General features: G+C 47.0%; 1 protein-coding gene across 1 annotated transcript in view; it reads right to left on the bottom strand.

Annotated features, from left to right (window-relative positions):
- Positions 1–27,208, bottom strand: part of Impg1 (interphotoreceptor matrix proteoglycan 1) — an 81,160-nt gene that overhangs the window by 20,797 nt on the left and 33,155 nt on the right. Inside the window, exons 9-11 of the mRNA XM_048354489.1 lie at positions 25,369–25,389; positions 23,076–23,311; positions 460–680 (exon numbers count right to left, since the gene is read on the bottom strand). Of these exons, the coding sequence (XP_048210446.1) occupies positions 460–680; positions 23,076–23,311; positions 25,369–25,389 (478 nt within the window). The remainder of the gene's footprint in view (positions 1–459; positions 681–23,075; positions 23,312–25,368; positions 25,390–27,208) is intronic.

The raw sequence follows: 27,208 nt of genomic DNA, 5'->3' as shown, positions 1-27,208 counted from the left end.
GAGCTTCAAACCCCCACAGCGACCACCTCCTCCAGAACCAGAGGAACTGGAACCGCCAGGGCGGCCAGCCCGGCCACGCTTCCATCTTGCACATCTTTGCCTCCTTCCTTCCCCTCTCCTCAACCCAATGCTCCTGTCTGTACCCCAAAGGTGGCCGAGGATGAACGGGGAGCCCTTTTCCCGGGGCCTCATGCCTCGTAACCCTCCTCTCCCTGCTGCTCCTGTCACTGTCATGACTGGCGTTTGCTTCAGTTCTTACGCTGGACATGAGGATCAGAGCGGATTAGGCTTGCTGGCTTTTCAGGAACACATCTGGCCCAGGAATGAATGCAGAAGCTCTACACTTAGGCACCCCAAAAGCACAGAGAGACAAGCTGCTAGCCCCCAGCCTTATAGATGAGGACCCCCAGTCTGCATTGCTCTGGACAAGAGGTCAGATGAGAGTTGGGGTGCACTCACCAGCTGTGTGAAGCGCTGCTCCAGCGCGCGGTACTCGGGGGAGCCCCTGTGGAACAAGTCCTCGGAGAAGGGCACGTTGGCCACGCGCAGACTGAAGAACACCACCAGCTCTGGGCCTCTGCTGGCCAGGGTCATGGAGCTGGTGGTGAGGTACAGCAGAGCGGCGCCGGGGGTGGCGGGCTCCGCGGTCGCCCCTGGCACTGGGGTGCCCAGCCCGGGTTCTGCGGACAAGGCGGGAGTGGCAGGCAGCTGGGAGCCGCCCCGGTCTCCGCTCGGGGCTGGGCTCCTGGTGCGGGGCCCGCCGGCAGGTGGCGGGGCGGCTGGAGGTTCCCGGGGGAAGAGCGTGGGGCCTGTGGCTGGGGCCGTCACGGTGCGTGGAAGGGAAGGTGCAGTTGGTGAAGCCCCCCTGCCCATGGAGGAGGCGCCTGAGAGCCGTTACACCACGTCCAGTTGTTTTTACCGCAGAAGAGAAAGCGAGAAAGAGAATGGACGGTTAGGGCTCCTTTCACACACACGAAGGTCCTTGCCCGCTCAGCTCAGGGATTTCTTTTTAGAAAAGGGAAATGGATTCTGGAAAGGTAGGAAATGCTCTATCCAAATGGAGGGAGGGGGGCTGGGAACATGGCCTAGCGGCAAGAGTGCTTGCCTCCTACACATGAAGCTCTGGGTTCGATTCCCCAGCACCACATATATGGAAAACGGCCAGAAGGGGCACTGTGGCTCAAGTGGCAGAGTGCTAGCCTTGAGCGGGAAGAAGCCAGGGACAGTGCTCAGGCCCTGAGTCCAAGGCCCAGGACTGGCCAAAAAAACACCCAAAAAACAAATGGAGGGAGGCCAAGAGTATCCAGGCCCACCTTTGACCCCCACCCACCGAACTTGCCCAGCAGGTCCTGGAAGCTAGCCATTGACACAGAGCGGAACAGAGACATTGCTCTTGACAACCACTTGCATCCTATTCCCCTGCCGGAAGCCCAGACAAGGAGCTGCATCATTTTGGTCCTGGATTTTCATTCACTTTCCAAGAATTCAAACTTGTGTGTGTGTGTGTGTGTGTGTGTGTGTGTGTGTGTGTGTGTGTGTTGGTCCTGGGCTTGGACTCAGGGCCTGGGTGCTTTTGCTCAAGGCTAGAGCGCTATCCCTTGAGCCATTGCTCCACTTTTTTTTTTTTTTTTGCCAGTCCTGGGCCTTGGACTCAGGGCCTGAGCACTGTCCCTGGCTTCTTTTTGCTCAAGGCTAGCACTCTGCCACTTGAGCCACAGCGCCACTTCTGGCCATTTTCTGTATATGTGGTGATGGGGAATCGAACCCAGGGCCTCATGTATACAAGGCAAGCACTCTTGCCACTAGGCCATATCCCCAGCCCCTCATTGCTCCACTTCTGATGGCTAACCGGAGAGGAGTCTCCTGGGCTTTCCTGCCAGACTCGCTTCCAACTGCAATCTTCACACCTCAGCCTCCTGAGCAGCTGGAACTACAGGCATGAGCCGTCAGTGTCTGACTACACCTGAAATTTTTTGGAGTTGATGATCACATCTTCATAGTCTCACTACTTAAATTGAATCGTGCTTTTTTTTTTGGCCAGTCCTGGGCCTTGGACTCAGGGCCTGAGCACTGTCCCTGGCTTCTTCCCGCTCAAGGCCAGCACTCTACCACTTGAGCCACAGCGCCGCTTCTGGCCGTTTTCTGTATATGTGGTGCTGGGGAATCGAACCTAGGGCCTCGTATATCCGAGGCAGGCACTCTTGCCACTAGGCTATATCCCGAGCCCCATGAATCGTGCTTTTTCAATCATGCTTGATTATTGATCAAATAACTTTGCAATTTGCAAAATGGCATTGACAGGATAAAGATGTGTTACATATATATGTATATATACAATACATATATAATTATAAATTTCATAGATATAACTAATTATACACTAGTTTATATTACTACATGTATAATATAAAATGCTATACAGTAAGATACCACATATATGTACCATACATATATTAATATATTATTTACTAATGTACATATATTTGAAATACATAATTATAATATTTACTATATTACATATATATATATAAAATGAGAACTTTGTATTGATTAATTTGCTAAGTTCTTGAATATATTAAAATCCTTTCAAATGTTAGATTATTATATGCTTGCATTTTACTTTCTTGGATGATTACACATTTAAACTATCCAAGTCCCTTATGTTTTTTGTGCAAAATCAAAATCACTAAGTGCTTATATGCCAAGACAATGCTTCTATGAAATTTTCTGATTAAAATGACTGATGGGTTATTAACATTTTCCAGTACATCTAGATCCAGAGCCATTGACGCTTTGAGGTATCAGGTGAATTAGGTGGAATGTTCTGTGTTTACTTCAGTGGCATTTTTGGCAAATATGTGCAGAAGCTGAATTGAAACCCAAACGCTAGGAATGCATTGTCGGCACGTAGATATCATCTTCAGATGATAGTCAGCTAATTCATTTCAGTGCAAATCACCAAGATGGAAACTTCAAGTGATAAACAGCTCTGTAAATTTTACTACTTTGTTAAAGTGAAACCAGGCTATTAATGAGTTCTATCCAGATTTTAGTTTCACCTTACTTTCACCCACCTGCAGAGAGTGCTAAGGTATGTCTGTCCTAAACTCAACTGCCAGGATAAGATTTCCTGTCAGGAGCTCACGGCTCATACTTGAAGTCCCAGCTACTCAGCAGGGTGAGATCGAGCGCTCAGAGTTTGAAGCCATCCTATCCTAAGCAGGAAAGCCTATGAGTCTCTTATCTGCAATTAACTGGCAAAAAAAAAGCCACAAGTGGAGTTGTGGATCAAGTGGTAGGGCACCAGCCTTGAGTGGAAAAATAAAGGACAGTGATCAGGCCCTGAGTTCAAGGCCCAAGACAGGAACAAAAACAAAGCAAGCAAGCAAGCAAGGAAGGAAGGAAGAAAGAAAGAAGGAAAGAAAGAGAGGAAGGAAGAAAGCAAGCAAGCAAGCAAGAAAGAAAGAAGAAAAGAAAGAGTGAAGAGAAGAAACACAAAGGAGAGAAAAGAAGAAAAAGAAGAATAAAAGTATTTTCTACTATTTCCTAACACTTCTTACTATGTTCTCCTATTTCTTTTTCTTTTCTTTTTTTTTTTTGGCCAGTCCTGGGCCTTGGAATCAGGGCCTGAGCACTGTCCCTGGCTTCCTTTTGCTCAAGGCTAGCACTCTGCCACTTGAGCCACAGCGCCACTTCTGGCCATTTTCTGTATATGTGGTGCTGGGGAATCGAACCCAGGGCCTCATGTATACGAGGCAAGCTCTCTTGCCACTAGGCCATATCCCCAGCCCCGGTTCTCCTATTTCTTAATGCGCATGATCTGTGTGCACATGCATGCCCAGTCTCCGTTGCTCTGGACTGTTTGTGTGAGTCGCAGGTGATGGCGGTGGGAGATGAGGTGTGCGAGGTGTGAGAGTAGGAAGTCTGAGCACAGGGGCCTATTGACGCTGGCCTGGAATCTGTGCTGGGACCATGAGAATCCTGGCAGTGATCATCTCTCCTTGGCTCTGTGGGGATAAGCAAGAAGGCCCCCATCTGCAGCCAACAATCTGCCCCAGCCCTCTTCAGAAACCAAGCCTACCAGTGCCTTAGCTCCAGAACTGTGGGAAAGAAGTTCCTGTTGTTTAAGCCGTGTAGAGTGTTAGGATGCACTGCGCGTACTGAGATGCCCGCAGAAGGCTTTGGGATGAGGACGCTGACAAACCTCTAGGGCTATCTGTGATTGGATCTGGCTTCTTTGCACCATGGGAAATGCAGTTGAATCCAGGTTCTTCTGCTGGGATTCTGGTGCTCTTATCACGACAAAGAAAGGGAAACCTGACGTGAGAAGCCCAGCCAAGGATGTCTTCATTCTGCTCCCAGGCCAGTGGCTCATTACTCAGGGATTAAAACCATCTTCAGAAAATGTGTCAGCGGTCAGTTTCTAGCCTTCTCCTTATGGCATCTTAATGTTAAGCTTCCAGAGTCACGAGAAACCTCACCAAGAGATTTCACTAACAGAGCAATTGGCTACTTAAATGTAGGGTTGTTGGATAAAACACAGAATTATTCATTGACATACATTGCTGTTAAAAATTACACTTTAAGTGAAATTCAAATTTAATGAAACATCGTGTTTTTTTAAATTAAAGTTAATTAGTTGCAGAACATAGCAGTTCTAGTTAAATGTGATTTCAGAGGCTTCTTCCTCCTCTTCCTCTTCCTCCTCCTTCCCTCCTCTTCTTTCTATTTCTGCTCCTCCTCCTCTCCCCTTCCTTCCACTTCTGCTCAATATTAAAATTACTGAGGCAATATAGTCAGTTCTTTGTGGGGGATAAAACCCATGGAACTTACCACTTTTATTTGTGCTGCTACTGGGACTTGAACTCAGGGCCTTGTGCTCTTTCTTAGCTTTTTCTGATCAAGGCTTGAGTTCTATCACTTGAGTTACACTTCCAGTGTGATCCTCAGATCTCTGCCTCCTGAGTAGCTAGGATTGAAGGTGTGAATCACCAGTACCCACACAAAGTAGTTTTTAAGCACAGATTCTCAAGGCATTTCTCCAAAGTACTATTTCTTGGTGAGTATTTACCAAAACTAGGGGTGCAATCCAAGAAATTAGAAAACAGATACTGAAATAAGTTAGGGAAAACTCTAGAAAGACAGTGAGTGGATTTCTTATGGAAACAGATAACCCAGGTATAAAAGCCAACTAAGGAAGGCTAAATTTATCTCAAGAGACAAGGATAAGACATTTATCTAACAGAACACAAACAAGGTCACACTAAAGCTACCAGCACAACCATGTTCATTGCAGCATTGTTTACCATAGCCAAGACACTGGATCAACCCAGATTCCTCTCAGTGGATGAATGGATCAAGGAAATGTGGTATATACACACAATGGAAATTCTACTCCTCCACCAGAAAGAATAATATGGTACCGTTTGTAAGGAAATGGAAAGACTTGGAAATAATTACATTAAGTGAAGTAATCCAGACTCAGAGAAACATAGGTTGCATGCTGTCCCTCATTTGTGGTAAGTAGAATATGCCTATAAATCTGCAAGTAAACACACTGGATGGTAAGACGAAAAAATACACTAGGACATGATAAATTATACAGGTCTCTAGGCATTCACACAGTGAGACCCAAGAAGGATATTCTTAGGAGAGGATCACAAAGGCTCAATAGCTATGTGCATCTGACCATAAAATATTTATCAAAATGAACTCCAAGACACGGAAACGAGAGATTTTCTCTGTTCCACTTTTTGTTTTTATTCTTTTTGTCTTGTTAGTTCATTTATCTGTCTTTGGGAGGGTAAGGGGAGGCACATAAATGGTGGGACAAAAGGGGAACAGATGCAGCAGCCACTATGTTGAAAGTGAACTATACAGCTCATGGGAATGGGATATAAAAACTGAGAGTGGGGGAAGGGGTGACACTGTTCAAAAAGAAATGTACTCATTACCTGACTTATGTAAGTGTAACCCCTCAGTACATCACCTTTACAATAACAATAAATGAATTGAAAAAAAAAGAGACAAGGATATAAAATGTTTGTGTTATCAGGTCCTCTGACATTGTACCGATGTTTAAATTTTATTAAGCTATAATTGAAAAGCAAAAATTGTGCACCAAATATTTTAACCTAATGAATTGACTGAAGGATATATTCAATAGACTAAGAGGTAGCCAGGGTCAGAGGTGTTAGGATACAGCCCAGGGGAAAGGCAAGGGAATTTTAGGGACGATAGTGAGGAGAAAAGTTTGGGAGAGCCATAGTCTAGAGAGAAAGAGTAGGAAGTCTGTAAAAATGGAAATGATAAGTTACTGATGTGGAAAGATACGCTAGAAATTGCAGTGCATTTTTTGGTAGAAGTTAACAATACGTACCAAGACAAACAAAATGAGGGAAACTTAAAAATAATCAAAGGAAATGTTAAGTTCAGGAAACTAGAAAGGAAACCAAACAAATAAGTCATCTGTGAATCTGTACTCTGAACTCTATGAACTGGTTCAAACAAATAAGCAGCAAATCAGGGTTGATTAATTAAGGAAAAAATGGCTAAACCTTGGTAGACCTGCTGAATTTGGGGGCGGTTTTGCTTTCCCCTGCTCTTATTTCCAACTCCCTAGCTCAGCAGTAGACTAGCAACGAAAAGCCTTCCTTAGTATCAGGCTCTCAGGGGGCAGCCTCGGCCTCCTTAGCAAAGACTTGCTATTATTTGTTTTGATCTGTCTCTGACTCCCTAGCAGCCAAACTCAAAGGCAGGCCCCGGTCTCTCCTAACTAGGAACTCTACAGAGGAGGCCCCAGTGGCTGGGGGTGGGGGGACTTGGCTGGAGACACAGGGAACTACTTGCCACCAGGCCAGGCCCTGAAGCCCAGCTGGAGCAATCCACCCAGCAGCCAGAAAGACTGGGTGGGAGGGCTGGAGAATGAGGTGCTCTGGGAGCCAGCCTTTCCAAGACACAGACCCAGTCCTGGGAAGAATGCCACCCCGTGCCCTGGGCAGTCTGCGTTCTCAGGAGAGATCCAGAAGGACCGAAGCTCTCTCTCCTCTTGGCCCCCAACACAGGTCCCCAGCAAACACACACAGGACCATAGGAATGCTATGCTCCACCTAGCTAACACCTGCGAGTTGCAGGTGTGAGGCACTAGGGCGACATCACTGAGCCGTGGACCGGAAGTGGGAGGGAGAAGCATATCAGGAAGTGGAGCTGTGTCTGAAGTGGGCGTGGGTGGTGCTGGGAGGGAGCAGGTGAGTCAAGAGGGGAAAGGGGTCCAACTGAGTCAGGATAATCTGCACATGCGTGAACGTGGATGAGACTAGGAAAGAGGAGGCTGGAGGGAGGAGGCTGGAGGGGCTGACTCTGACTGTAAACGGACATGTTACAGTGAATATCCTCCTACAACTAATCAGTTTGAAGGGAAACAAAAGCAAAACCACTCAGGCTTTTCTGCCAAAGGAGGGACTGAAGCCTGAAGTTGGGAGGGGGGCTGATTTGTGATTGCAAGGTTTCTTGTGGGTGATGCAAGATTTCTAGAATTAGTGTGTGTGTGTGTGTGTGTGTGTGTGTGTGTGTGAGATATACAACATTGTGACTATACTAAAACCTGACTAAAATGGTCCGTCCAGTGCTGGTGGCTCATCCTTGTAATCTAGCTACCTAGAACTCTGCGATCTGAGGATTGCGGTTCTGAGACAGCACAGGGTGAGAACGTCCAGGAGACGCTTATCTCCAATGAATCAGCCAAAAGCCAGAAGTGGAACTGTGGCTCAAGTGGCAGAGCACCAGCCTATCCTGAGTTCAAGCTCCTGCGCTGGCACAAAGACAAAAAACCCCATGAAAACTACGAAAATGTTGAATTTTATCTCGGTAAAGAGAGATATATTCTGTGACATTCTACACAAAGCTCCAGCCCAGTGTGAGCCAGTGACCTTGACAGTCTAGACCCAGACTCACCGCCTCACGCTCTCCTCTCCTCTCCGCTTCTGTTCCTGTCCCAGATGGCAGTCACTCATCTGTTTTCCATTTATACGAATGTGTCATTTCAAACGTGGAGTGTCATCTGAAACGTGGAGTAATATAGCACTTTTGTACTTTAGTTTGGTTTTCCGAGATGCAGCAACTTGTTCCGTGTATCCTTCGTGTGCTATATATACATTACATATTATATATGATTATATATATGTTGGATGTGTGTGTGTGTGTGTGTGTGTGTGTGTGCGCGCGCGCGCGCACGTGCCAGTCCTGGGCCTTGAACTCAGGGTCTGGGTACTGTCTCTTAGTTTTTTGTGCTCAAAGCTTGCGTTCGACTGCTTGAGCCACAGCACCACTTCCAGCTTTTTTGGCAATTTCTTGGAGATGAGAGTCTCACAGACTTTCCTCCCCGGCTAGCTTTGAACCCCAATTCCCAGGTCCTAGCTCCGGAGCCGCTAAGGTTACAGGCACGAGCCGCTGCTGCCTGGCTAGTTGGCTTCTTTTCATGGCTTAGTAGCTCTTACACGACGCAGCGGGCGCGGGGCTCCAGTCACCCGCCCTCTGAAGGGCATCGGGGTCATTTCTAACAGTTTGGTGCTGTCAGGAGAACGGCTGCTGCGAACCCCTCACGCCGCCATCTACCCTAACACAAGATCGCTTTCTCTACAGTAAGTGGCCCGGGACACACAGCCTGCCCCGCAGCCTTTGGGAACGGCCGTGGTGTGGCTCAGTGAATAGCGCATCTGTCTAACACGCGTGAGGCCCTGCGTTCGCGTCACAGTGCCTTTCCTGATCCACAGGAAGAAAGCGACTCTGCGGATGCGGCTCGGCACTCAGGCCACGCGGAGGAAGCTCCGAGTCACAGGGAACGGTGGCAGAAGAAAGTTCTACGGTTCATTCCGGGGTGGCGGAGTGACTGAAGCCGGCCAGAGCCTCAGCCAGCATCGATCTCCAAGGAAAACTCAAGATAACACTGGGTTTCTTTCTTTCTTTCTTTTTTTTTTTTGGCCAGTCCTGGGCCTTGGACTCAGGGCCTGAGCACTGTCCCTGGCTTCTCTTTGCTCAAGGCTAGCACTCTGCCACTTGAGCCACAGCGCCACTTCTGGCCGTTTTCTGTATATGTGGTGCTGGGGAATCGAACCCAGGGCTTCAAGTATACGAGGCGAGCGCTCTTGCCACTAGGCCGTATCCCCAGCCCAACACTGGGTTTCTTTGAAGCCATTCGGTTTCTGCTTCTCTCCAGTGGCCCCTCTTTATTATATTTTGCTAGTGAAAGCTCAGTTCAACAAGAGCTATACAAATATTTACATTTAATACCTAAATCGAGTGAGGTCCTCAATGGGTAATTTTGATTCAGAATTGATGCAATGGGAGGCAATTTTTTTTTTTAACTTCAGGCATTCGCTTTATCCCGTGAAAGGAAGGCCTTACCACACAGCCACACTGAAGTTCCCGTAGAAACATTCTTCTCTTCGACATTTAAAACGCTTTTTATACCAGCGAATGTCATCTTGGAAAAATAAATGACATTTTTCTTCTGCGCATCTGAAGAGCTTGCTAAGAAGCAAATGTATACGGAAGAGCATGTGTGAGTTTCTAGGTTGTTGCCACTCCCAGCTGGTGACCCACCTTCTTAGCTGGGCCCTGGTGGCTCACGCCTGGCATCCTAGCTCCTCAGGAGGCTGAGATCGGAAGAGTGCAGTTTGAAGCCATCTGGGAAAGAAAGTCCATGCGACTTTTATCTCCAATCGACCGCCAAATAAAAAGCCAGGAGTAGCTGGGCACCGGTGGCTCACACCTGTCATCCTAGCTACTCAAGAAGCTGAGATCTGAGGATCGAGGTTCAAAGCCAGCCCGGGCAGGAAAGTCCATGAGACTCTTATCTCCCATGAACCACCTGAAAACCAGAAGTGGCACTGTGGCTCTGGTGGTAGAGCACTAGCCTTGAGCTGAAGAGCTGAGGGAGAGCACCCAAGCCCTGAGTTCAAGCCCCACAACTGACCAAAAAAAAAAAAAAAGCCAGGAGTGGAGCTGTAGTTCAAATGGTAGCGCACCGGCCTCCAGCCCTGTGAACACATAGTTTGAACATCATACTCTAGTAGGTCAGAGGTGAGCTAGGGAGAACCATTTTGTGCAAGGAACCGAAAAAAGGTAGGAGCCTGGCTCCAGGTTTCTGCTTCTAAAAGGCAGTTTGGAAGTGAGGACCTTTCCAGAATGCTTTAGGAGTTCCAAGGGGAGCTATTTCCCACTCAAGGTTCCGAGGCTCCTCAGCTCCCAGTGATTTCCCATGTGCTTGGTCTTCCTTCGGCACATCAGATGCCTATTTAATTTCGTGCCCTTGACTCTGACAAGTCTGCATAAACTGGTGTTTGGGGCTGGGTGCAGTTGGCTTGCACCTGTCATGGTATTTACTCCGGAGCCCTGGATCTGGAGGATCTTGGTTCAAACCAATCCGCAAGTCGGCTTGGGCAGGGAAGTCAGCAAGAGTCTATCTCCTCAGTAACCAGCTGGAGGTGTGGCTCAAGTAGGAGAGTCACAGACTAGCATTCAGGCTGACAGAACTTGAGGCTAAGAGTTAAACATCATGGCGTTCCATTTGCTTTCTTTTGCACACATAAGAGAATGCAAGATTTACTAAGGGGAATGCACTGTATTGGAAGAAGTGGTTGCATGGGTGGAGGCTTACAGTCTCTGCAAACGGGAACAGGAACGGGAGCACAGGAGCGCTGAGGGGCGCCGGGGTCTCCGGTGGGTAATCCAAGCTACACAGGAGGCTGAGATCTGACCACGCCTACGAGAAGCCACTGGCACGGTCAGAAAGACAGGGAGACTCCTCTCCAATTAACCAGCGAGAAGCCAGAAGTAGAGGTGTGGCTCAAGTGGCAGAGTTCCAGCCTTGAGTGGGAAAATCGAGAGTGTGGGGCCTGTCCCAATACCAGCACGCACCCACGCGCAAACGAGAAACGCCAGATGCTTTAAGCAAGCTTGTTATTTGTTATCTGAATAAAGAAGATGGATGGAAACAAGCTCTCACCTGCAGTGAAGAATGTCCTAATGATGCCTAGCTTTCTGAGCAAACAGCCTTTTTCTTTTAGTGTTTTAACTATGGTTTGAAGAGAAATTATTAGGTTGAGGGGGTTTGCATTTTGCATTAGGACTGCATAAACCAAGGACTTTAATAACACCCACTACCCGCCTCCACCCCACAAAAAAGCTGGGAATATTCACAAATTGAAATCCTATGACATCATTATAATCACACACATACACATCACCCATACCTACATTGAATCCCCCCTTCTTTTCCTCCCTCCTTCTCTCCCTCCCTCCCGCCCTCCTTCCCTCTCTCCTTCCCTTTCTTCCTCCCTTCTGGGACAGAGGAAAGCAAGGGAATGGACAGGGGCTGGTATAGACGAGTGAAATTGCTTTGATTCAAAGGCAGTTAGAATGGATAAGCGCATGAAGGCATCAGGGCTAAATGGGAACTATCCCAAGTGATTATGCCATTTATTACTCTATTGAAAACGATAGATTTGGATACCTAGGAGAAGTGTTCTGCTGGAAGTAAGCAAATTTTGTCCTTCCTTTAAATTCCTTCATTCGGAAGGAGAGAGCCTTGTCTTTCAGGGAAGCACATTTACTAAGGGGGCAGTTTTGGAGGGTGATGACCTTAAGTGTTTATGGCCCCCGCCATCCTGGAGATGAGGTGACTGGATGGCAAGAGCTCACCACTGATGCCGACTGAGCAGAGTCCCGTGACGTAACCACAGGGCCACACTGTCTGGTCGCTGATGGGCTCTAAATGTTGGGGCTCTGATCTGGTGGTGGGGCCCCTGTTGGGGCTCTGATCTGGTGGTGGATCTTCAGAGCCAGCCCTTCCCCTTCCTCAGCCCCACCCTGCTTTGGGGGACCTGTGGGGTGCGGGCCCTTTAGGTTAGCTGAGAAGCTTCCTGCTTGGGTCTGGCCCACATGGAGGCACTGAGCAGAAGAGGCAGACCATTTCTTTTTCCGTCCCTCTTTGTGCCAAGTGATGTCTGTGGCCATGACCTTGTCTCCCTTGTGATTCCTCCTACTGGACAGGGGTTACAGTAACCAACTCCCTGCAGGTGAGCTGGCCTGGACTCAGGAAATACTCTCTCCTATCTTTGGCTCTTCTGCTGATGGGTAGGGAAATCGTGTGTGTGTGTGTGTGTGTGTGTGTGTGTGTGTGTGTGTTGGTACTGGGACTTGAACTCAGGCGTGGGCACCGTCTTTTAGCTTTTTCATTCAGGGCTTGTGCTTTACCATTGTGATCCACAGCTCCACTTGTGGCCTTTTGGTGGCCAATTGGAGTTAACAGTTTCATGGACTTTCCTGCCTAGGCTGGCTTTGAACCATGATCCTCAGATCTCAGCCTCCTGAGTAGTTAGGATTACAGGCATGAGCCACCAGTGCCCAAGTGGTCTTTTTAATCTAAGAGTAACTCTTTTCCCTCTTTGCCTTCACTCCTTCACCACGGGAGTACCACATTCTGTAGCCTCACTTCTCTCTTATGAATAACCGCTTGAGCCGCTGACGTGGGTGACATGGGACTGTTTTTACTTAGGAAAATGGCAATTGGGGGCTTGAAGGGATTTTGGACTGGCTAAGGAAGGAACACCAAAAGGGGCTCGGGAAAAGCCAGGAGCCAGCCCGCCCAGCTGGGATGGGCGAGGGGGCAGGGAGAGGCGGGGTCACCTCTTAATTCAGGGGTATGCCAGCATTTCCAGGTGGGGTGAGATCAGAATTTAGTCTTAAATAGAGTGTTTGAGTCATTAGGAGAAGAGAAAATAGAAAGCTAATTCTAGAACCTTGCTGCAAAGTATTTAAACTTTGGTAATACTTAAAAAACGAATACATTTCTCATTTAAAATCATGTTTTCCTGACTTTTTTTTCTTGTTATATATTTTTGGTTCTCGTGCAGGGATTTGAACTCAGACTTTAGGCTTTTTGGTGGTCTCTTGAGGACGAGTCTCTCAGGTTTGTCCGTCCTGGCTGGCTTGGAACCTCCGTCCTCAGATCTCAGCCTTTTGAGTAATTAAAACTACAGGCGTGAGCCACCAGCCCTGTGGCTGACACTTTTCTCTTGTAAGTTCGCACACTGACGCTGCTGTTCTGATGCTTTGAAACGCGGCACTTCAGTGTTGTATCAAGTACTGGATTTCAGACTGTCCTTGAACTTTTGTCCCCAAGCCTAGAGTTGGCCCCCCCCCCCCCCCCCAGCACCCTGGTCCTGGCCCTGGCTCCGCCTGGACAGCCGCACATGGAGTATTGAGATAGAGGGAGAGAGACAGCCGCCACTGGCAGCGCAAATCCACGCCAGGAAGATTCTACAGAGCGCCAGAGAAGAATCCCCCACTGTGCAGCGAGCGGCATCACGATTATTATAATATAGTCTGAGGGGAAAAAGAGGTCTGTCAAATCCTGTACAAATTGGTCCTGAATTGGTGGTGAGGTTACTGAAGGCTCAGATAGAGATAGCGCTCTGGATAAAGAGATCTTATTGCAGATCACGAGTTTGCAGGGAAAGTTGGAAATTAGGAAAATGGCCTTAGAATACAGGAGGAAGATGCTTGTAATACAACTTGTTCTTATCAAGAAAAGGACTTCTTCAGAATGAAGGCTGAAAGACACCATTACAGGAATACTGCTAGGGAAAAAAAATATGCCTCCAATGTCAAATAGAATATCTTGCCCAGCCCATGACGCACACAAAGAGAAAAAGAAAGGAGGAGAGGAGCTGAGAGTCTTCAGGGATGGAGAAAGACATTCGTTTACGGGAGGGGGCTGCAGACTTCCAACTTGTTTTGCAAAGCAAACCAAGCCAGAGGACAGCCAGCAGAAGGCGAGATAGAATGGGATCAAGTTATTTCATAAAGGAGACTGCTAAAATATATAATGACAATCAGGAAAAAATTCTCAAAATTACGTGTGTGTGTGTGCGCGCGCCTGTGTGTGCGTGTGTGCACTCACAAGCAGCAGTCCTGGAGTTTGAGCTCAGTCACATGATTACCCGGTGCTTTACCACTTGAGCCATGCCTCTGGCCTGCTTGAACTCAGGGCTTGGGTGCTGATCCTTAGCTTTTTCACTCAAGGCTGGTATTCTGCCACTTGGCCCACAGTCCCATTCCAGCTTTTTGCTGGTTAATTGGAGATAAGAGTCTCACAGCCGATCCTGCCAGGGCTGGCTTTGAACTCTGACCCTCGGATCTCAGCCTCCTGAGTAGCTAGGATTCCAGGCGTGAGCAGCTGCACCCGGCATCGCTTGTGTTACTTACTACGAATGTGCTGCCCATTGCCTCATTTCCCCTGCAGGCTCTGCCTCCGAACGCACGCATCACCTTCAGGATTCAAAGTTAAAAACACTGGCAGGTGCAAACATTCAGTGGTTAACCACAGTGGCCTATTAGCTCCAGCGTGCCTGCCCCTCCCCAATGTCCTCTTAATCTTTCTTCCTTCAGTTTCACAGTCCCCTTTCTTTTCCCTCTGAAAATGTTCTACATGCAACCACTGAATAATATGTTTTTAAGGCTTCTGTTAAAATTGCCCTAATGGCTTAATCTCGAAACGCATTTGAGGGTTTATTCACGCAGAGCCTTTCTCCTTGTCATCAGAGCTGTTTACCACAAAGCAGTGATCCAGGCAGGGAGCTCCACGGTCGACCCTAATTGTGGCCTAGCCTCAGCGTAGAAAGGGAAGGGAGGGGGGAGCCGCCTCCGGCCATTTGCAAGGAGGCTGCAGAGCTGGGGATGGCTGTGTGCAGGGGACATGGACCGGTAGCGTCTGCCTCTAGTCTGGCCAGGTAGGTGGCTTTTGTATGCCCGTGAGTGCAGCATTAGGGAGACACGGTTCCCGGGGAAAGAGTGCAGCTGCTACACCCAAAGTGAAAAGTAGCCCTGACTCCCCAAATGGGATGACACAAACCAACATCCAACAGGACGAAGCTGGACGAACTGCCAGCTGCTGGCGGCTCACGTCTGTCGTCCTAGCGACTCAGGAGGTGGAGACCCAAGGACCAGGGTTCAAAGCCAGACTGGGCAAGAAACTCAGTGAGACTCTACTCTCCACATAACCACCAGAAAACTGGAAGCAGAGCTGTGGCCTTGAGCAAAAGAGCTCAGGGACGGCGCCCAGGCCCAGAGTTCGAGCCCCACACAGGGGTCCCTCCCTCCCTCCCTTCCTCCCTCCTTCCCTGACAAGGCGTCTCTCTCTATCGCCCAGGCAGACCTAGAGCTCACCGCGCTGCCCGTTCCCGTTCTCTTCTCTTTTCCTCCGCACGTCCTGATCCCCTCACTGGGTTTCTGAGGGTCGGATCTCCCATACGCACCCCTCGGGTGCACCCTCTCTTCAGGATGCGTTTGCAGGAGGGTCTTGGGGTGCAAGTGCATCGCACTGTACTGTTTCTGGTGTGTAACAAGCACGGCTAAGGCGCTGGGGTAGGAGTGGGGGAACGCACAGCTTCCGGGGAGACAGGACTAGCAGAGGGGGGTGACGAGCCCCGGGTCCGCCATGGTCTAAGGTCAAGGCTTCTGGCGTCTCCGTGCTCAAAGCCTCCCGGGAGGAGGAAGGCAGAGGGAGGGCATCAGGGTGACAGGGAGCTGCTGAGACTTCCAGACAATGCATCGTGCACGTGTGCATGTGTGTGTGTGTGTGTGTGTGTGTGTGTGTGTGTGTGTGAGTTCACGGGGGAAGAGGAAGATGCAGTTTCTTATTACAGTCCCGCAGATTCGTTCCTCCTGTGGATTTAGTGGGGTTACCTCAGGTACGTGATCAGTATTCAGTCAAACACTGGGAAGCTGGGCAGCCGCCACCCCTGAGCAAGGCCAGCCCGAGGGGGGGGGCATGGCCCTGAGGAGAGATCGCAGGGAAGGAGGGGTTTAGAAGTCTGGGGTGGCAGGAGGTGACCCCCCCCGGGGGGCCAGCGGAGAGTCGGGGGGTGGGGGTGAGGGGCAGGGGAAGAGCTTCCCTCTTCCCCTTTGTCAGCTGGCCTGCTGGGAAGTCCCCCTGGCCCGCAGCCGTCCGGAGGAAAGGTGGGGAGAGCAAGGGTGGAAATCCAGACTCGGGGCCCCCACGGTGGGGAAGAGGAGCCAAGCGCAGGGAAGGAGCGTGTCAGAGCAGGAGTGTGCTCAGGAAATGCCCCCCAACCCTGAGAGCCCCAAGGACTGCGTGGGGTGTGCACCCCTCCTAGGTTCAATCCAAGAGGTCCACATTGGACAGATGGGAGAATCTCCATTCATCCTCTCTTCATTTTGTGGGCCAGTTCCTGGGCCTTGAGCTCAGGACTGGGTGCTGTCCTGAGCCTTTTTCTTCCCTTTTTGTGTTTGCTCGAGGCTGGTGCTCTACAACGTGAGCCACCATGTTGCTTGTGGACTTTTGCTGGTGGAGATGAGACTCTTAGAGACTTTCTTACCCAGGCTGGCTTCAAACCTCCATCCTCAGATTTCAGCCTCCTAGGTAGCTGTGACTCTAGGTGTGAGCCATGGGGAACACTGCGCTCTCTTAGGACAAATGAAGGAAAACATTTGCTTAAAAAAAAAAAAAAAGGGGGATTTTCCCCAAGTGGGATGGATGACTGCTCCGGAAGGAGCAGAGCCTCCAGGCATAACTTGCCAGAGACCGATGACATCCATCAGTCCAGTGAGGAGACAAAGAGTTATGAAATCATAATCAGGTACCAGACTCGGCTTAGCACAGGACTGGAATACAAAAACATGATTGCACCTGAAGTATTCAGTCTGGGAGAGAGGCCAGTCGCACTGGGGGATCATTTCAGTACTGTGTGGCAAGTGCTGCATGGCAGTCTATATGATTATTTTCCCCAGTGGGATGAGAGAAGAGAGGATATTCATGACGCAAGGGTCTGCGCCAAGGAATGGCTTGGGGAGGAGGCTGAAACAGACAGGATGCGCATGAGCTGGACCCAAAAGCCTGGGCTGGGGGAGCCTCATGCTGGAAAGATGGAAAGGCATTACGGGTGGGAAGGGATGATAATTTGCAAAAGGGAAAAAGGATGACAGTGACTGACACATTGTGGTAATGGTCTATGGCGTGAGCAGAATTTCTAGCTGAATGCTAGTTCTCGACTATTGGTTGAACCTCGAGTTTCTTACAGAAGATTCTTCTCATGAGCACTGATATTCATGGAGGCAGAAGGATTCACTTCTGTTTGTTCTCTCCTCTCATCCACACATTCATCCCCTACGTGTCAGTATCAAGCAGATACTATCTACTATCTACCTGACCTCCACCAGTACTGATAGCCAATGGATGACCTCACTTAATATCTGGGTTATATTTTGAGTTCACTCAACTTAGCTCATCTCACTGATTTCTTCTGATGAAGTCAAAGACAGAAGGGATGGAGAAAAACTGGAAATGGAGAAAAATCGGAAAATCAACATATTACTTAGGGAATAAAAGAGGAAAAAAAGAACAATAGTGGGATAGCTCTGTCTACAGTTTACCACTTCACTTACAATATGGCACGTTTTCCCTTCCTTCCTTCCTTCCTTCCTTCCTTCCTTCCTTCCTTCCTTCCTTCCTTCCTTCCTTCCTTCCTTCCTTCCTTCCTTCCCTCCTTCCTCTCTTGCTTTGTTTCTTTCCTAGTAGTGGGCTTGAACTCAGGGCTTGGGCACTGTTCCTTGGATGTTTTTTGCTCAAGATTGACACTCTACCACTTGACCCCCACTTCTACTTCTTGTTTTTTGATGGTTAATTGGAGAGGAGAGTCTCCAACACTTTCCTGCCCCAGGCTAGCTTCGAACTTGGATCCTCAGAAGCTATACAGGCATGACAAACTAGAACCTGGCTAATATGGCAGGCTATGAAAAGACTTGGATTATGTTTTCATAAATTAGAGATGTGTAATTTGGGAGGGAGATACTGAAGAGCTGCTTCTGATAGGTCAGACAATCTTTTTCTGTTTGAGAAGAAAACTAAAGATATAACTCACCCAACACACACCAACAGCAAACCAAGCCACATGGAATTCTTGCCCCAATGATTTAATACTCTTTTTGATTGACTTTGATGCACCTCGTGTGGAGGACAGAATGTTGAGAGTTCCTTTCTATGGGTTTTTAACTCATTTTTATGAAACACAGGTGATCTTAATATAATGAGTTGTGCAAGAAAGAACAATGTGGGATCAATTGCTCTAAAAATATTCCTAATAGAGGACTTCATAATTCTATTCAACATGCCAGTGCACTTGGCTTTCTAGAGGCATATTTTGCAAGTCCTTTATCTCAGAGAATTAACTACTAAATTAAACTGCTTAAACTGAAAAATTTCTATAAGCGCGTTCCTGAAACTTTAATGGCCTGGTAGGCGTTTGGTGACACTAACCTTAGAGATTTTTCTAGGCTAAATTTATCTTAGTAATATCCTGGTGCAGAGTTTTGGAGCCCAGTGTTTCATTTGACTGCAGGGGAGAGAGCCAGAACTGATTTGCAGGAAGGAAGTCATAGACAGGCCCAGAATATTATTCTCTTTGGTTTTTCCTATGTACTAATGCCATAGCTTTCTCTTAGGAACTTCCATTTCTTTTTCATTAAGATATGCCATTCCTATCCCCATCTGCACTGATCAAGGAGGCATATGGATCTGCCCTTAATTACCAACACAGACTAGTTGCATTCTTCGCCTATGTTACCAAATATATATCTTCTTCCTGAACACTAACCAAAAGCTCAGTTGAGAGATAGAATTTTTTACTTGGACAGCATTGGTCCAAAGTTACACAATGAAACCACTCCTCTAGTTATTCTAATTATTCTAAAAGCAGCCCTTGGACGGGGCAGGCAGAGCTCCTGAGAGCCATGTGAGCCTTGGCATCTGTTCCCTGTCTCCAGTAAGAACCACGAGGGAACCCGGGACACAGGTTTGATCCACTGTGGGGGAGGAGCCAGACAGGACCCAATTCCTCATCACCCAGACCATCTCCTGAGGAGGACTGGGTAGAACAAGTTTTCTCTGAAGCAATTTCCACGGTAGAAGCACGCAGATCTACATTTCATCATTGATGATTGTATTTTCCTTTCTATAAAGCCAGTCCAGAAGCTCAGAGCTAAATTGGAACCATGTCTCTCTTGAACACAATTTCCTCTACAGCCCTCTGATTCCCTACAACAATTATTGAGGTAAAACTTATTCAGCATAAAATCAACCACTTAAAGGCAACAATTTAATGTGTTTTAGTGCATAAAATTGTGCATCCACTATTATTATCTAGATCTTTCAATCTCACCAAGAGTCATCTTAGTTTTGTCTTCTCTTTTGATTCTTTTTCATCAGTTGTTGGGCTTGAACTCAGGGCCTAGGAGCTGGCCCTAAGCTCTTTTGCTCGATGACTTTGAGCCATGACTCCGTATATGGCTTTTTTTGGTGGTTAATTGGAGATCAGAGTCTCACAGACTTTCCTGCCTAGACTGGCTTTGAACCATGTTCCTCAGATCTCAGTGTCCTGAGTAGCTAGGATTTATAGGTGTAAGCCACTGGTGCTCAGTTTTGTTATGATTCTTTGAAATGACACCTAATGATGTTACATACATGTATATAACATTCCACAATTAAAAAAAACTAAAGTAAGGCTTTAGTGAACACATTAAAAAAATCTAAAACAAGCTTTAAATACAAGTGATCGAGGAAGAGTAATCACAAAATACAAGATGGATCTAGGAGTTCTTTTGTGGAAGCCAAGTAAAGAAGAGAGTGGTCAGCAAGAGCCCCTGGCCAGAAATGTCACACGAAGGCAGAACAGACTCACCGGGCAGGCCAGGTCCTTCCGTGTCCACCGGCTTGAGCCTGGGGTCACCAAGAGGAAGCGTGGGACTCAAAGTTGCATCCTGGAGATAGTAGAAGTTAGAAAGACAGGTGTTGAGAGAGACCTTCTTTTAATTGAGAAGGTTTATTTTTTGTGTCCTTTAATAGTGTCATTTACATCTCAACATATCATTTTGTAGTTATGAATTTTTGGTGTAGAGAAAGGCTCTGATGCAAAAAGTCTGTCTTAAGGGACGATAGGTAGTGCCACGTGGTCCCTGCTTCTAGCTTAACTGATTTGTCTGACGAGACCCTTGAAATACTTGGAAACGAGTCAGTCACAGTTCAGCTTTTGAGTTCTTTCATTTCAAGAGGGGACACAGCTTAGTCCACACTTCCATTCCTGTACACTAAGGTGATCACTTTGGGTAGACATTTAATGAACATAGCTTTCAATGAAATATAAAATTGCGAGGGAAAAACTGGGAAGGAGCAATGGAAAGGGTGACATTGTACAAAAGGAAATGTCCTCTTTGCCTGACGTGTGTAACTATAACCACTCTACTTTTAGGGTTTTCAAAAAGAAGTTAAAAAAATGTAAAAGTGACTACTGAATGTATCACTTTTACTTGCTAAGTCATTAATTTGCATTTTCCACATCCCATAAATAAATATGGAGTTCCAATCTTAAGAATTAAAAATAAATTTACAAGGTAAGTCTTCAAATATTTTCTGTATCTGTATAATACTGAAGGTATGTGTATACATTTGGAAGAAAGTCAAAATTAAAGTAAAAAGTAATATGAGTCAAATTTAAAATTATGTCCTGGTTTATTTTTCTGAGTTCATAGAATGTGTTTCTTTAATCAAAAATGGGGCACAACCTCATTGTAATTGAAACAAAGATTGAATTTTGAGGAATCTTTGAACTGTAGGATATCTGAAATGGATATAAATTTCATTTTATTAGTACTGTTACTGGAAGTGGGTTAGCTATGTATATTTTGCAAAAACAAAAAAGAATTATAATTGGCATTGTCAAAGAGATTTTTTCCCCTCTATTTAGTCAGTAACCTGATTTGTGTTGTTGTTGGAGAGTTTTGAGGCACTGCTCCTATTTGAGCAAAAGAAGGACAATAAATTCACCTACCTGGGCGACACTGGCAGGAGGTGTAGGTAGTCCTGACTGGGCCTCACGTTCAGGGACGGGAGACAACCCGGCAACTTCTGTGGGGAAAAACACACAAGGTTTGGGTGTTGTTTTTTTTATGATTGGGGCAATAAAATACTCAAGGTTAGCCAATTTTTAAAGAATATCGCGGGTAATCATTAAGAAATTGGGGCCACACAAACCTACCAGTGGTTATTAATCTAGGTGATGCATTGAAGGACAGACACAAAGGTCACATTTGTAGGTGAATGTGATAAGAATTGCCAGGAAGGGGAGGGAGGCAGGGGGACGTTGGTCAGTGAGTGCGAGGATGTGTGTGAACAGAGGGGAGAAATGAGCTGTCTCCTGTTGCTCAGTGGGACGGCTAAAGATAAGGCAAGATCGCTAGAGAGATTCCTGAGTGCTCTCATCCCAGAGAAAGGATAAATGTATGGCATGCAAATGACTGATTTGACGACATAATGTATTCGTGCCTCACATCAACCTGTATTTCTGAATGTGCACACAATGGATACATAGCTACTCAAGAGGCTGGTGTCTTAGGGTTGTGGGTAAAGGCAGCCCGGGCAAGAAAATCCACAAGGCTTCATCTCTAATTAACCATCAAAAAAGCTGGACTGGAGGTGTGGTTCAAGTAGAGCACCAACCATGAACACAAAAGACAAGGGAGAGTGTGAGGCCTGTAGTTTCAACCCCATTACTAACACACACACACACACATACACACACACACAATAGTTGTGAAGGTAGACTTGCAGGTGTTCACTTTACTTCTGCATATTTGTGCCAAGCTATGAGGCTGATGAGTAAGGCCAGTGGGAAGGACAAAAATATAACTAAGTTACAGATGTACTGGTGACTCAAACCTATAATCCTAGATACTCAGGAGTCTGAGATTTGAGGATTGTAATTGAAAGCCAACCCGAGCAGGAAAGTCCATGAGGCTTTTATCTCCAATGAAGTACTCAAAAAAGCCAGAAGCGAAGCTGTGGCTCAAGTGGTAGAGACCCAGCCAGGGCCAGCCCACTCTGGGAGAGCACCTAGAACCAGCACTCCTCCCCCACCCCCACTCCCACCCAAAACCCGACTGAGCCAACAGAACAAGAAATGGCTAGCATAAATCCTGTACTGAAGGACCAGTTGTGGAATCTGCTCCATTCTAAATTCTGATTCTCAGGACCCTCCTTCCCCTTAAAGACTCAACCAAGAGAAAACGTCAATCAATGAATGCAATGATCTTTGGGCTGAATGTGAACTTCCTGCCCTTCGCCTGGTCCCAGAGCCCTGCGTGAGGCTTCACAAGGTGAAGAGTTTGCACAGCTAAACCAGAGAAGCAGGATGGGCAAACAACCATAGATTCATGCTGTGTGCTGTGGGACCAGCCTGTCCATGCCTATTTCCCTGCCCAGCTACACCACTGTCTGCAGGGAAGCTGGTGAATTCCAGCCTCCTCTCTCTTTAGGCACCCTCTGAGGCTTCAGAGGGTGTCTGATTGCCTTAATGACCTCTTTAGGACATTCTCTTTTGGCTGTTCCTCTCTCCCCCGGAGACTGACTTATGTAACTGTGTCAATGGTTCCTACCTCCTGTCTGCAATGGCTCAGAATCATTAAGAGACGCTGCAGACCTGCAGAGGGTGGGGAGACCTTGCTGCTTCTAGCCCTAGGACGCTGCCTCCTTCCTTTGAGTACGGGCGAGCTCTTGGGAACAGTTCCTTTGTCAAATGCTCTTCAGATGATCCAGATCTCAATGCAACATCTGTTTCCTGCTGGGATCTGACCAACTTATTAGATCAGAGAATCAGTTTCGTTTGTGGCAAGGGAATGGCATTATCTAGGGGCTCTCTCTCTCTGCAGGTGTTTTCTCCGCAGGACTCCAGGGGCCGCTGCGGATGACCTGGACAGGGCTGAAACATGGATTTTCTAGGCGCTGTCCTTGGTAGGAAATAAGTCACCAAAGGCTTTTTAAAGTGGGTGTAGGGGAGTGAGGCAGGACAGAAAACGGGACAGAAATACTGCCACGCGTGGCCTGCCTGTCATAGCCATGACTGGATGTATAGGGCCTCACTTAAACATGACAATTTTCCCGAGACATTCGTATCCTAGCTCCTGGGGGCCGAGGCGAAGCGGAGAATCGTGACACGGCCACTGACCGTCAGAGATCTGCACTGCCCCCGTGCCCAACGCCTGGTCTTCCACTATTCTGCTGAGGAGTTTCTTGAGGTCTCCAGATGGGAGGTGGATTTCTGGTCGCTTGTCCTCCACGGTGCCTTGGTGGGCTCCCTCAGGTTCAATTTTGTTGGACTCGACAGACAGGAGATCACCGGCAGGGCGTTTTGCTCGGTCTCCCTTAAAGATGGCCGACAGCTGTACCTCGATGGAGTTTGAGCTGCGAACACAGAGAACACATCCCATTGAATGCCGTGATTGGTGCAGCCCCTTAAAGGCCCACCCACTCACACATCCCACTGAAAGCTGTGATTGGCGCAGCCTCTAGAGGGCCCACCCAAGCACACATTCCACTGAAAGGTGTGATTGGCGCAGCCTCTTGAGGGCCCACCCAGGCACACATCCCACTGAAAGCTGTGATTGGTGCGGCCTCCTGAGGGCCCACCCACTCACACATCCCACTTAAAGCTGTGATTGGTGCAGCCTCTTGAGGGCCCACCCAGTCACACATCCCACTGAAAGCTGTGATTGGTGCAGCCTCTTGAGGGCCTACCCAAGCACATATCCCACTGAAAGCTGTGATTGGTGCAGCCTCTTCAGGGCCCACCCACTCACACATCCCCAGGGAAGAATCAACCTCTTGTCAGGCTCACCAGGAATGTGTCACTTAAAACATGGCCTGTGTGAAAGAGTGAAAAAATAAAACAGACATACATATTTTAGTTCTAAAATTTAGTTTGGAAATTGAGTGCCAGCACAGGGAAGGCAGATGGGCTTCAAGAAGGACTATGAATGGAATATTTTCTTCATAACATGTTTTCGTTATATCATTTGGAAAGGAATGTCAATGGTCCAATGTTAATGGACTGGGGTGTGTGTGTGTGTGTGTGTGTGTGTGTGTATGTGTGTGTGTGTGTGTGTGTGGTTTTAAAAATCACGCAATCAGGAAGAGAGATGACTTGTCCTTTCTTTGAAAAATAGCCATCTTTATGAAGGTCTATGAAATACCAGTATAATGTACAGTAGTAGGACAAAAGGCCATGTATACTTTAACCAAGTTCAAGTTCCAGTTCTGAAGGCCATTTCTACTTGTTTACACAATGTATTTTTTTTTTATTTTTTTTAGCAAGAACAAAACCTAAGCAGCACTTGGGTTGGGTGATGTGGTAGTGGCCTGTAATTCCAACACTCAGGAGGCTGAAACAGGAAGAGGGACAGGGTGAGGCTAGTAAGGACTGCATAGTAAGACACTGTCTCTCTAAAATAAACTACAAACACAAACAAACAAAATCTTTAAATCACACAATCAGGAGGAGGTCATAAAACAAAGGAAGGGAGATATGAGAGAAGTGGGGGAAAAGCGATACATTGTATGGTTACCAGTGCTTACGATTGTGTTTATAAACAGAATGCCTTTTTGTATGCAAAAACAGAAACAAGATTATACCTTATCCTTGAGCTATAGCTCTGGCTGCAAGAATCAGGGCTGACCTTTCGGTTCATGCCATAAATCTACACCGAAGGCCGCAGAAGTATTTTAAAGGCCACTGGGATGGATAACGTGTGTTTTTGGCATTTCTTCAGACCACATGATTGGTCAGAGCCATTATTTCACGGGTCAGCTGCAGGAGCTCAATTACTGAGCGCTGCAAAGGCATGGAGGGTCCTTTCCCAAGTTCAAAGTGACCTTGAAACCAAGGAACAGATTCGCTTCTCTGTATTAACCCGGATGGGTGCACGTTTGTGTGTGCAACCACACAAAATCCCCTTACAAACGACAGATAAAAAATTGTTGTCATACTTGCATTGCACACATACATTGTCACATTCATCTAGTTAGATCTTGGGTTTAATGGGATCCTAATCAATTCAATGTTTCCCTGACTTTCTCGAATAGGTGATTCCTCCCCCCCTCCCCCGATGATATAAAGGTTTAAACTCAAGGTCTTGTACTGGCTCAGTTTGCTCATTTAGCTGGAACCCTACCACTTGTGCCACAGCCCCTGCCCAGCTTTTGGCTGCCCTTGAACTAGACCTCAGCCTCCTGAGATGCTGAATTATAGGCATGAGCCACCAACTCCTGGCTTCACATAAAGTTTTGACGAGTGAGCTTTTTGAATTATTAACTAATCAATTGCTCCCAGTTAAATAAGAAACTACTAAAACACATCGGCCTAACCCAATCTTTATGTGTAAATATTGTTTGTACAAAAACTAGCATATAAATTTGTGGAGGAAAATATACTATATTTCAAAACATTAAAAAGTTAAAATTACCCATCTCTTTCTTTCTTTGGTCTTCATTTCATCACATGCCACCAAAACATGCAAAGGAAAAGAGAATTTTTATGAGACTTATTGAAGTAATAAATGAATTACTTCATATGCACAACTTTTTCCCTAGCATTGTCTTTTATGTGTGCCCGGAGCTTTGAAGAAAACATATAAAATGCCATCAGAACTTGGGTGGAAATTTTGAAAACCATTTGAATCTCAGGATGCAAATATCATTATATCATATTTCAGATGAGACTTCGAGACTTTATTTTCCCTGTGTCACTGGCTAAAGGTTGCAACTTGACTGCACATAGAGTACATTGGGTGGTACTATTGCTAGGGAAGTTTTCAAAAAGTGTCATAAAGAACTGTCTTTTTTTCCTGAATGGCATCAAATGATTAGTAGTTTATTCTCAAAAGTAATTATCTGATATAGATCCCTAGAACTAGTTCTTTTGGCCATGGATGATGACGAAGATGAGGATGACGACGAGAGAGAGAGAAGAGAGAGAGGAGAGAGAGCGAGAGAGAGAGCGTGCACATACTGGAGCTTGTACTCAAGATCTAGGCACTATCCCTTAGCTTTTTCAGTCCAGGCCAGTGCTCTGCCACTCTGTGCCAGGCTGGCTTTGAATGGCAATGGTAGGTAGACTTATAGGTGTGAGCCCCCCCAGTGCCTCGGCCGAATTCTTCTTTAAGGGACTCAACACACAAACCACCCTTCACAGCCATGGGAGACATTCTGAGAGGCAACATTTCAGTCAGACCTGGCTGATGTGGGATTTGAACCGGGCCTGAGTTTATTTTTCCGTGCCACTATTTGCTGGTGCCTCAAAAGAAGGCCACCATATGGACAGATCCATGTTAGGCTTCTGTGAGCAGAGGTGTGGATTCGCTCTAGAAGCCATGTTCCGCTTTCTCGTTTTCCATTTCAAATGCTAATTGCCTACAGAGGTATTCTACACTTTTGTTGGGTTTGGGGGCCAGGGCGGGCAGTGGTCCTGGGTCCTTCTGTGTGGAGTGTCAGCATCCACCTTTCTTCCTGGCATGACAGGTGGCTGAGGTAGACATGCTGTCGACATTACGGTCCACACTTGCGCTTCCCTCGTGGAGTCTGGGGAGTCTAGGGTTGGTCACTCAGCGCTACGCTGAGTGACCAGCCTTCCTTCCCCACCAACCAAACATCCGGCCACTAGCAGTGGCTGCCTCGTGCTCGTTTTCATCTACAGTTTGTAATCTATGGAACTCAGAGAGAGGTCAAGGCCTTACTCTCGCAAACACGTTTTAAACTTTAAATTGCTTTATAGATGCATCCGTGGACAAACAAACGGGGCACATTTTCAGGTACACAATCTGGTGGCTTCTAAAACCATTGTCACCAGAAAGACAGGCGCATTGTCTTCCTTCATCCAGCTCCCTCCCTCCCTCTCTCCATGCAACTCTTTGTCTCTTCTCTGGCACTACAGACTAGTTTGCATTTTGTATAGTTTACTGTAAATGGAATCATGGCTTCTTTCATCCAACATAGGCTTTTTTTTTTTTTTTGAGATGTTGCCATGCTGTTCTGCATTCCATTAATACATTCCTTTGGTAAGGACCATGCCACAGCGAGCATTTGCTTCCATTGTTCTTCTAGTGCTCTGAGGATGGCGCAGTTTTGCTTGTTTCCAGTCCTTGGATAGTATGCATGAAGCTTGCGAAGGATATTTGTGTACCGGCCTGAGGAACACTTCCCTTCCCATGCTAGACTGAATGATTATCAACACTCCCCTACTGGCTGTTAAGGTAAAGCAACATTTCAAGCAGAGAGTTTGCTCAGTAGTCTTAGAGAGGTGGTCAG

Source organism: Perognathus longimembris, chromosome 9, assembly GCF_023159225.1.
Source record: "Perognathus longimembris pacificus isolate PPM17 chromosome 9, ASM2315922v1, whole genome shotgun sequence".
Lineage (NCBI taxonomy): Eukaryota > Metazoa > Chordata > Mammalia > Rodentia > Heteromyidae > Perognathus > Perognathus longimembris.
This window is presented reverse-complemented; position numbering and strand designations above follow the sequence as displayed.